This window comes from Colossoma macropomum, unplaced genomic scaffold (genome assembly GCF_904425465.1).
Source record: "Colossoma macropomum unplaced genomic scaffold, Colossoma_macropomum, whole genome shotgun sequence".
Lineage (NCBI taxonomy): Eukaryota > Metazoa > Chordata > Actinopteri > Characiformes > Serrasalmidae > Colossoma > Colossoma macropomum.
In genome coordinates this window covers 7,272,865-7,285,303 of record NW_023494805.1, presented here as the reverse complement: position 1 = coordinate 7,285,303, position 12,439 = coordinate 7,272,865, and the positions used below count along the sequence as shown (strand labels likewise).

Below are 12,439 nucleotides of genomic sequence, written 5' to 3'. Positions count from 1 at the left end.
TAGGTTTTTTCCTTCTCCTGTAAAGTTACCATTTTGGAGATACAAAGTTTTGTTCTGACAACAGCGAATTATACATAATGTACTACATAAACCTCTAAGCATGGTTTATATATGATTTATATATGATATAAACCATTTATCTTGGCACTGAGTATGATGGTACTCACCATATAATAGTAGAATTAAAGCAAAAAACATAAATACAGTAAGAATTAACAATGATTTCGCTTTCAAAAAAGTAGTTGATATCTTGTGGGCTACGATCTTGACAAAAAGCGTTCTATTTAGTACCAAAAAAGGGTTCTTTGGCTTGTACCAATAGTAGAATCCTTTTTGAGAGCTACAATCTTAGCACAAAAGGGTTCTGTGTAGTATCAAAAAGGGGTTCTTTGGCTTGTACCAATAGTGGAATCCTTTGTGTATATGAGACATGTATGTGAGACATACACTTCTTGGTTGAAACATGCAGCCACTATTGCTCTCACTGGGCGTCGATGATGAAAATCTGAAACTGTGTTCACTGTATGTATATCATGTGATTTTCATGTTCAGGTTCTGCAAGTATATAATGTTACAGTATTATTATTCATACATTTTGAAAAATAAAATTCTCCTTAGGGTCAGATTGGAGACCAGTGCAATTAATTGCGATTAACTACACAAACTATTGCCAGTGTGGACAATTCATTATTTTAATCACTTGATAGCCCCACATCAGAAACCAAACATGTCTTAATTGATTGAGTACGTTTGAGATAAGGGGGGCGGTGTGTTGACTTTCACAGACTGGCCCTTTAATCTGTGTGTGATGTGGTGGACTCCTCTCCCGACAACTCACTCAACCACTCAAGCACAGCTGCCAACACCTCACAGGTGATATATCACTAAAAGTGACATCGTTCAGAGGTAAGCTGTAAGTCTTGGCAAGAGTTTATTCAGAAGGAATAACCTGTCTGATCAGGGAAATCATTATTATTTTTCAAACGATCTTCATTATTATGTTCTTGCTGGGCTGGTGATTTACTCACACCATTGCCGTTTTTGGAGCTCGTACTGTTTTGTTTGGCTACTGATAGGAAGTAGGCCTAGCCGAGCCCCTTCTGGGGGTCCTAGCACTCACTTTAGAGCAGATATCTGTGGATCTTTAAAGGATATGGGAGCTGCTTTCCATTGCAAAGAAGAAAAATAAACATCGCTAGATTAATAAATAACATTCCAAGCACTCTTATGCTCGAAACATAATCAACCCCTGACGCCGAAATCCACAGGAACGGCGGCCAGGAGTCAACAGGAAGAGGGAGCGCACGCTGTGAAGCCACTGTAATTAATAATTACCCTTTCCAAGCTGTTCATCAGAGAGAGGGAAGGTAGTACCAAAGAAATTCCAGCAAAGCCCCAAAGGCAGCAGCTAGAAGGTTGGAGGATCTCCAGCCGTGGGGGGGGGATCACTCAGTGTCAACATTCGGCCAAACAGCCCGGCCTGATTAATGATCCTTCAACCCCGGGCGACAGCAGGAACACTGTAAAACGCAGCAGGAAGTGCAGGCCTGGCGAGGGGAGAAGCCGTTAGCCTGGAATGTGACCTGGCCTGTGGAGGTGGAGGACAGCCTCCTGCGATGACCGCCGTCCAGAAACAGAGAAATGGAGGGAGAATGTTTCCAGAGCAAGAGACCAGAAAAGATTGCTTAATCAAAACAACTGATATCTTCAAGGCAATCAAGGCAAAGGAATATTTGCGTGTTGAATGAGCAGAATTGGCCAAGAACCTCAAGATGCTTGAGCTAATATTTAGTGCTTTAGTGATTCTCTCTTACTTTCTCTGAACTGCTGGTTACCTAACTGTAGATATGATTATCTCAGGTGGGATCTACACTGCTTAGAAAGCAAATGTGTCTGTCAAATACTTAAACCAGTTAATAATAGGGGAGCAAATCTGAGACTCATTAGAATTATTTAGGAAATGATTTAGTGTGTCATGAACTTTCAAATTCCATCCAGTTTGATCTGATTATTTTGCCATAATTCATTTTTTTTTTAATACACTGAATATACAAGTGTGAATATTTTCAATATTTACAATACTTAGGCCAAAACCTGCATACTTTACTGAATATTATTATCAGGGGTTATTATTCAAGATTATTGGTGTTGTTACTCAAATTAATAACAGATTACAAATTTCTACTTATGTCTCTCAAACTGTAATGGGATTCTTTTACTCATTACCTTCTGGAAAAAGTAATAAAACACACTTTTCATCGTCAGACTTCTCTGAAATTCTCTGTTTTGCATTTCAGTGTCTCCATTCACGAGACAAAAAAAAACAAAACAAAAAAAAAAAACAACGATACACTTTAAACCATCTCCAAATTTCCCAGTGCTCTCCAATTACCCCAGCATTGCACAGTAGATACACATGCTACTGCATACACTATACAGCCAAAAATATGTGGACACCACTCCTAATTTTTGAGTTCAGGTGTTTCAGCCACACTCATTGCTAACAGGTGTATAAAATCAAGAACATAGCCCTGCAATCTCCACAGACAAATGCAGTAGAATGGGTCATACTGAAGAGCTCAGTGACCTTAAAAACAGCAACGCAGTTTTACACATCACGTTGACCTTCAGGACCGTCAGAACACCCTGTGTGTCCAGAGTGACTTTCTGAAGTTTTAGTGAAAATCTGTTCAGTAATCCAGTTCAGAAAACCACCATTCAGATCCTGCATTTACTCCAATTAAATGGCCAGTTTAAATCTCCATTTAAATCCTCACAGCAACGTGTTCGGTATAAAACGTCTCCTCGTGTCTCAAACAGTCCTCAGATAGACTCAGACTCTGAGTATTAGTAGAAGAAAAGTAGAAGTAGTAGAAATTTACAGCTAAATAAGCATAAAAAAACACTCAAATGCAGTCACAATTCTAAAGCCATGCTGTGTTTGCATGCGTCTGAGCTGAGAGAGTGGTGAAGGGGTGGAAAAATGGGAAAAAGGTGATAAAATTGGCCTTGTCCCATTGAATACACTGAGTACACTTTCCCTCTTTCCCCCAAAATCACACAAACAGGCCCTAAAACACTTTTTAACAGATAAACAACAATAAATATGACAGATATTATTATAAAATTCATAACATTTAGCTGTTGTTCAGTTTACATTGATTTTGAATATTAAAAATATCTGATATTAAATATGCAACTCAATTTATAATTAAAAATAAAGCCTGTCTTGCTGTGTATCAGAGTCCGTCTTACGCTAATTGTTTATTTTTATTCGCAATAACCAAAAGAATGAATCATCATCAAAATGATTGCACTTTCAGCTCACAGACACTCCAGACTAACAATTTCTGAAAAGGTATCTGAGGTGCAACTTCTTTTCAAGATCTCTTGATGCAAAAAAATATCAAATTTAGCATAACTTTTTTAATCAAAAATGACCTAAATTCATAAAGATATCAAATTCCTGTTAGCATTTACATGTCAAACAATGGCAAATCTGAGCAGCCCAGGGTCTCCTGAAAATAACAGCATATGGCATGTGTGACTGTCTTATGTAAATACTTTATAATTGCAATTAAAATTGTAATTAACCCAAAATACCAAAAAAATTCCCAAAACATCACCTGTCCCAAACTGCCTCTAGAAGCAACATCAGCTCAAGAACTGCGCATCAGGAGCTTCATGAAATGGGTTTCAATGGCCGAGCAGCTACACACAAGCCTAAGATCGCTATGCACAATGCCAAGTGTCGGCTGGAGTGGTGTAAAGCTCATCGCCACTGGACTCTGGAGCAGTGAAAACATGTATTCTGGAGTGACTCATGCTTCACTATCTGGCAGTCTGATGGATGAATCTGGGTTTGGTGGATGCCAGGAGAACGATGCTACTGGAACACACAGTGCCAACAGTAAAGTTTGGTGGAGGAGGGATAAATGGGCTGGGGCTGTTTTTCAGTGTTTGGGCCTCTTAGTTCCAGTGAAGGTTAGTGTTAATGCTATAGCAAAGACATTTTAGACAATTATAGCTTCCAACTTTGTGGCAGCAGTTTGGGGAAGAGCCTTTCCTGTTCCAGCATGGCTGTGACCCTGTGAACAATGTGAGCTATATAAAGACATGGTTTGATGAGTTTGGTGTGGAGGAACTCCAATGGCTTGCACAGAGCCCTGACCTCAACCCTACTGAACACCTTTGGGGTGACCTGGAACGTTGATTGTGAGTCATGACTTCTGTACCCTAAACCATCTATTTCAAGGCAAAATGTTCTTTTCACCATATGGCACATTTGACAGATCAGACAAAATACTACATGCCAATCTTCTCATACTTTTCCTGTAAGTTGTTGTAAAATCATCCTCCAAAGATGGTTAATTCCAGACCATCATAAAAACGTGTTCCCACCAGCAGAGAACTGAACAAGAATTTGTTTGCAAGCAAACCAAAACCAAACCAACATTCATTTCATGCATTGTTACTTTCCTAATTAATAATGTTTCCTTTCTAACTTGTGGACCAGATACACAACGCTGTACCAATACTGGAATCCTTTTTGAGAGCTACACTCTTAGCAAAAAGGGTTCCATATAGTACCAAAAAAGGGTTCTTTGGCTTGCACCAGTAGTGGAGATACACTCTTAGCACAAAGGGTTCTATCTAGTACCAAAAAGGGTTCTTTGACTTGTACCAAAAGTGGAATCCTTTTTTAGAGCTACACTCTTAGTACAAAGGGTTCTGTCTAATCCTAAAAAAGGGTTCTTTGGCTTGTACCAATAGTGGATTCCTTTTTGAGAGCTATACCTTTAGCAAAAAGGTTTCCATATAGTACCAAAAAAGGGTTCTTTGGCTTGTACCAGTAGTGGAGCTACACTCTTAGCACAAAGCATTCTATCTAGTACCAAACAAGGGTTCTTTGGCTTGTACAAATAGTGGAATCCTTTTGGCGAGCTACACTCGTAGCACAAAGGGTTCTGTCTAGTACCAAAAAAGGTTCTTTGGCTTGTACCAATAGTGGAATCCTTTTTGAGAGCTGCAGTCTTAGTCCCTTACTCTTAGATCCTATCTAGTACCAGCAAAGGGTTCTTTGGCTTGTAACAAAAGTGGAACCCTTTTTGGTGCTATACAGAACCCTTTTCAAAAAGGTTCTACATAGAATTATCTACAGCACACTCTCCATCAGTCTGACGAACACTTTCACAATGCAAAGATCCATTTAATCATGTCAAGGATTCTTTGAATGTTCATGGTTCAATATAGAACCACTGTCTTTACTAAAGAACCCTTGAAGAACCATCTTTTTTAAGAGTGTAGTTCAAAGAGCTGACTCCAGATTTCTCCTCTTATGAGCATTTTAAAGTGTAAGTCTGGCAATAAAGCAGGTTTAAACAAGTTTCTCTTTTCTGTTGTTCCGTTTCCTATCTAGCTTGTGGACCAGATACCACAGTGCTCCTTTGTATCCGATCCTCAAGTCCACCAGGTCAACAGGTCAAGTGGGCTTGAGATCACTTGAGACGACAAAAAAGGGAAAAGCTTCCAGTTTCTCCTTCCTGTTGCTTACAAACCCCTTTTTTTCTAGAATTGCTATTGAAGGCCAACGCAACACTGAACCCCCCACACTAAACAAAACCCTGGAATCTGGGAGAAGCTGAGCAGGGAGGGGTGACGAGCTATTTTAGCCATGTTTGTTTAGCTCTGCTGGAACTTTAACGTGTATTTGTCTCCCACCTACATGGGACGTTCTGGAAAAGGGGAAAAAAACACATCCGGAAGCAACATACACCACACTGGCTGGCCAGCGGATCCTGTGGGATCCTGTAAGAGCTCCTAAAGCGACTCCAAATTACGGCCTCCTATACACCAGGCCAGAAAAATGCGTTCCAACATGGGATACGTTTCCTAAACCGCTCTCTTTTTCTTCTTTTTTTTTTTTGCTTCTGGTGCTTTCTCAGTCTCTCTTTCCTTCATAATATCAGCCTTTGTTATTTTACTCTTGCTCTACCTGTATATTCTGTTTTTCTCCATTCTCTCCATATAAATCTCTATTTTCTTTCATTCAGAAAATGTCTATGGATTTTCAGAGGGAAACATGCCTCTGACACGTTTCCTTCAGTGTTTAAGAAACTCCAGGCTTGGGACCGGCCGCTTAGTTGTTCCGAAAATTCCCTGTTGGTGCCTGTAATGGATCACACATGTCAGCGGTGTGGCTGGTCTCCACGCTTAGGACATACTACAAAAGCTCTGCAAAGGCAGTCAGTCTCTGTATGACTCTCGGTCATGGTTTTGTTCCCTCCAATCTCCCCACCTGTGCCTTAAGGGACTCAGCAGCAACAGAGATGGGAAAACACCCAACAGTTACCTTTAGTCATTTAGCAGATGCACTTATCCAGAGCGCCTGAGGAAGCGGACACACAGCAGAAGCCAAATGGATAACTGGAGTACCTGGAGATACTCCAACCTAATAAGCAATAGGCTTTGTTTGTTTGTTTGTTTGTTTTAAACATGTTTAACAGTAATTAATGCAAAACATCACTCCTTTTCCTCACGGTCATTTCCACAACCTAAACCTTCACTTCAGCCAAGCCCTTCATATCTAAAAACAAAAAAGGAGTGTTGCAGCTTTGACCTAGGCACAATACTGGAGAGCCAATCAGAACAGAGGTCATTTACATGCATCAGACTGTTTAATTCTTAAGGATTAACCCTGCTAGAAAACCAGCATAGACCAGCATGACTGGTCACCAGCAAAACCAGCATATGTTGTGTTTTGGATGCTGGTATGCTGGTCAACCAGCATAGAGCATCTTATACGGCACTAGACAAACTTATATCAGCACCAGACCAGCATAAATCAGCACTAGACAAGCTTATATCAGCACCAGACCAGCAAAAACCAGCACTAGACAAGCTTATATCAGCACCAGACCATCTTATACCAGCACTAGATCAGATTAAACCATCATTAACCAGCTCAGGCCAGTTTATACCAGCACCAGATCAACTTATACCAGCACCAGACCAGCACTAGACCAGCATAAACCAGCACAGACCAGCTTATACCAGCACCAGACCAGCATAAACCAGCACCAGACCAGCACTAGACCAGCATAGACCAGTTTATACCAGCACTAGACCAGCATAAACCAGCATAGACAAGCTTATACCAGCACCAGACCATCTTAAACCAGCATTAACCAGCTCAGGCCAGCTTATACCAGCACTAGACCAGCACAGACCAGCTTATACCAGACCAGGACAGACCAGTTTATACCAGCACCAGACCAGCATAAACCAGCACAGACCACCTTATACCAGCAGCAAACTGGCATAAACTAACACAGACCAGCTTATACTGGCACTAGACCAGCATAAACCAGCTAATACCAGCGCTAGACCAGCATAAACCAGCACAGACCAGCTTAAACCAGCACCAGACCAACTTAAACCAGCACCAGACCAGCACAAACCAGCACAGACCATCTTAAACCAGCACCAGACCAGCTTATACCAGCACCAGACTAGCATAAACCAACACAGACCACTTTATACCAGCAGCAAACTGGCATAAACCAGCACAGACCAGCTTATACTGGCACTAGACCAGCATAAACCAGCTAATACCAGCACTAGACTAGCATAAACCAGCACAGACCAGCTAAAACCAGCACCAGACCAACTTAAGCCAGCACCAGACCAGCACAAACCAGCACAGACCATCTTAAACCAGCACCAGACCAGCATAAACCAACATAGACTAGCTTATACCAGCACCAGACCAGCATAAACCAACACAGACCAGCATAAACCAGCACAGACCAGTTTATACTGGCACTAGACCAGCTTACACCAGCACTAGACCAGCTCACACCAGTAGAATGAATGCTGGTCTATGTTGTTTTTTCAGCAGGGAGAAGAGGACGGACAGTTGTCGTGTAGGAATAATAAATCATGACTGTGTTGGTACTTACAAAAACCATACAAATGTCATAAGTGATGCCATATGTCACAGGGTATGATAAACGTGTTATTATTATTATTATTAGTAGTAGTAGTAGTAGTAGTAGTAGTATTACTATGTAATAAGACCTCAGAGGGAAAAAGAATATACAAGAAACCTATCTGCAAAGGAAATATATTTTCATATATGTCTGAGCTGGGCAATATGACAATATATTCATCCTTATCATGATAAAGTACATCACAATATGTCACAATGTGCTTTTCTGAGCATTTTGCATATATCATCAGCACTAAAAAACCTTTTCCCAACTGCACGTTTGATTGAAAAGTGAGTATAATTAGTCCTGTCTAATCGGATTTAGTGCAGCACAATGTGACCCTACTTTGTCTTTTCTTATCAGATGTCAGAAAACATAAATATCATGACATACTGTGTATCATAAAACACTCCCTGAAGTATCGTGATGTTGCGCTTTCCCCTTTCACCCAGCTCTACCATTATTTCAGATACAGGTGTGCATACATTTCAATATACTGACACATATGTGCATATTGGGATGTATTTGAATGATCAAAAATGGCACAGTTAAATAGATTTAGCACATATACTTATATAAATATTAATATTAGTAATATGAGCAAGTATATGGGGGAAGTGTAGGATATGGGCCCTTTAAGGAGTCTTTAGCGTTAAACACACCTTAGTCTGAACTCATCACTCATTAAAAATAGTCCAGAGAACAAAATAATCTCCTCAAAAGAAGAAACAGCTCTTCCTCTTTTCTCTGTGCTTTTAGCACGACGGCTAACCAACAACAACAACAACAACATGGACAAAAAACGTATAATTTCGTCGTCTGGCTGTGACAGAAACGAAGCTTCCTCTTCGCCGGCGTCTTGTTCGAATTTTTCCGCTCCACCTTAAATGGTGCAGCAGTTACATTCTGTCGCCCGAGGCGACAGAATGTAACTGCTGCACCATTTAAGGTGGAACGGGAAAGTTAGAACAAGAAGTTTGGTAATAGGAAGCTTTTTCAGCCTGGTGTGACATACTTTGGTTGGCATATGCTTCATATTAGCAGCAGCAGCGTAAGTTACCTCAGAGAAAGAGAGAGAGAGAGAGAGAAAGAGAGAGAGAGAGAAAACGACGCTAAGTGCTAATGCTAATGCTAAGCGCTACACACCAGCGTTCATTCACTCCCAGTCTGAATGGGCTCTACGCTCTGCTCTCTCTCTCTAGCTCTCTCCCTATGAGACTCGTCCCACCCCCTTTCCCTACTGCTTTCAAACTAACCTTACTTGCTTTTCTTACTCATTAGAAACAGATACGACTCGCAGATCCATTTGTTGATGACAAGAAAGACAGAATAAGAGTTTAAACTGTTTAGATTTAACCTTGAACTTCAACGTAAGTCGCTTAACTTGATAAAATGAGGAATTACCTTTGATTTCTTTGGCTCCAAAGTGGTCCCTCTTGTCCCTCTGCCTTTGCAGCCTACTGTGAGGAGAGTGAGAGATGATCCAGGGCCACTTCCAGACATCCAGTCATGCTGAAGTGAGCAAAGTTGTGGCCATTAGAGTCCAGTCTGGGTTCCACTGCACTGCAGACGCTGAGCTTCTGTCTGTCTGTCTGCCTGTCTGCCTGTCTGAGCTTCAGGCTCTTCACTTCAGTCCAGGTTTGTGTTGCTCCTGAGCCTTGCTGGGCTTGCTGGGCTGCAGTCCCTCATCCAGAGGTTTGAGTCAACTCTGCTCTCTCAAAACTCAGAGAGAGACAGAGAGAGAGACGCCACAAGCCCTAGCATGAGTCCTCCCCCTCTGATCCCTCCCTTTCCCTCTCTCTCCCTCTCCCTCTCTCCATCTGTCTCTCTCTCTCCCCCTTTTCCCTCCCTACCTACCTCCCTCCCTCACTCCCGGCCCCCCTCCTGTCTGCGGCGGCACTTGGGGTCGAGGCTGGGGATTTGGGGGAAGGGGGTTTAATATACTTGCTGGAAGGCGCATGCCTGCACTCCAGAAATGACGGCACTGTCGGATGGGTTTTCATTTTTTTAATGAATGAAAACAAAAGCAGGACAAAAGGCAAGACCGATGCCATCGCTACACCTCTGACAAGAGCTGTGTCATTACCGAAACCAGCCAAAAAGCTTTTCTTCGGGGTACAAATTCCACCAATTTGTCAAATATTTCCACATAATTCACTCAATAAGATCATTTGGAGTGGTTTGGTGTGAAATGGTTGAGATAGAGACTCAATTTCTTTACAGTGGTTTTTATATGTACTTGTAATTACAGTAAATTGGAGGTAAATCTGAAAATAAAATATTAATTGGAGACTATTCTGTCCTGCATGTGCACAAATATGCCATTTTATTTACCATCCTAAACCACCAGTGAGCCTAAATGTGTCTTCTGAGTTTGATATGTGATCTGATGATCTGATGATGGTAAAATAATGATAAACTTGAAAAAATAATTTTTGGGGGGGGCTATTTTGCCTCACAACACCCTGCATGTATCCCTAAACCAAGAATGGATTTTTTAAAAAAAAATTAAAAACTTGTATTTATATCATGTCAAGCCATTTATCTTGCCGATAAGTGTGTTTTTGCTGCTAAAAAAAAAGATATATCATCACAATAAATGCAAATAAACATAATACAGTATAAAGTTACAAGATTTTCTCATTACAAGATCATTAGCACACTTGATTAACTTAATAAATAATTAATTAGATAAACTAGATATTCATGACACATTGATATACATAAAAGCACTACTTATTGTATTAATATTATTGGATTTATTCCAATATTTGTGTTTTTTTTCTGAGCAAATAAACATGTACTGGCAAGATAAACATCATTTTAAATCTAATTTTCTCAGGTGCCTAAAATTGTGCACATACACTTTAGGCTACTCTGCCTAAAATACATAACAGTTTCATGTAATAACATTCTGTTAGGGAGCTTTTAGAGGTGGACGTCTGGTTCCTGTCACCACCACTGTGAACAATTCTGACTGTAAGTTTCTCTTGAATGCAGCTTTTCACATAAACCACTCTGAATGACTCTGTTTACATCGCAACATTTGAATTATGCAGAATTTTAGGAAAATCAGTGGATTTCCCCTTTAATTACTGCATTGTGCTGTTAGTGAGTGCATGACTTGGTAAAACCCCACATGAAAGTGTTTAATTTTAGAGCAAACATGCGACGAGGCAGAGTCACCGCACTCCAAAGCCTGCGCCGCAAAATACGCACGTTGCGACTGAATTATTACTTATCACACGCCGCAGATACCAAATGACTAAATGGGTTAATTGCAGGCTTCATCAGAGAGCAATTGACTTTTTTTTAACTACAATGACTGAACTTTCTTTTCATGGCACTCGTCCATGCTGGGATGAGTCATGGTCTTTTAAAGACGCTGATGGCCACCGGACCTCCGGACGGCTGCCTTGAAGTACCTCGTATTCAGCTCGTGGAGGAATGCGGAGTTACGTAACAGGGCATTGTGTGGCCAGCGTCTGATAGCTGAAGGAGTGTCTGGCTTAATCATTTACTGAGACTGAAGGCTGCCGACTCTGTTCTCCTGTCACTGACACTAGTGGTGTTTTCAGTACGCGCAGGATTAAAGCCTTAAAACCCCAATCGGGATGTTTTTAAGAGCTACACTACTCATAAACTGACGTTCGACCTGCTCCGTTTAGTGGTAATAGTAAAACAAGCTTGATATAGAAGAATAAAAGGCCATTTTTCTTCAATCTGATTGGACCAAAGTGAAACGGCCCATGTCCTAATTTTTTCAGTGTGTTTCATTTTTGCCCACTTGTGACGTTTGTATAGTTTTATGCAACAAAGCCGTCATAATTCATTATTTTTTTTTTATATGACCTATTAGAAAAGGCAGTTTGTGTACTTTTCATATATGTTAGTTAGCTCTGTTCTGATAGGCTGCCCTGTGTTGTGACTCATTCAAATAACAGTCTGGGACGAAACACTCCTTATAACTTCATATAAATCACTACTTATAGTGTTAATATTTTTGGATTTATTCCAATATTAGTGTTTATTTCTCAGCATATCAACACTTACTTAGTTTGTGTACCGTTAGTTAGCTCTGTTCTGATTGACTCCTCTGTGTTGTGACTCATTCAAGTAACAGTCCGGGATGAAGCACTCCTTATAACTTCAGTGTGAGTGGGTGGGGCAGAATAGGTTACATGTAGAGTTGTATGGAAAAGTTTGGGACAAATTCCATGTTTTTGTTGATTTTCTTAGTGTAAATAAGTGACACATCCTCTACAGAGAACACACTTCTGCACATATTAATACACAATTACTGTTTATTTGCTGAATGTAACATATTGGGGGAAAAAAACATAAAATGTGCAAAAAAATATGGCACATTTAATATTTTAGATTTATTTTTAAACTGTTAAACTCAGAGAAAACAATAGAAACAATAGAATAGCACTACAATTTGCAGA

At 40.5% G+C, this 12,439-nt stretch overlaps 1 protein-coding gene across 1 annotated transcript in view; it reads right to left on the bottom strand.

Moving 5' to 3' along the window:
- LOC118825771 (tensin-3-like) overlaps positions 1 to 9,805 on the bottom strand; it is an 89,181-nt gene extending 79,376 nt beyond the window's left edge. Inside the window, 1 exon segment of the mRNA XM_036596579.1 lies at positions 9,396 to 9,805. Within this exon segment, the coding sequence (XP_036452472.1) occupies positions 9,396 to 9,494 (99 nt within the window). The 5' untranslated portion in view covers positions 9,495 to 9,805.
- Between the last annotated feature and the right edge of the window lie 2,634 nt (positions 9,806 to 12,439).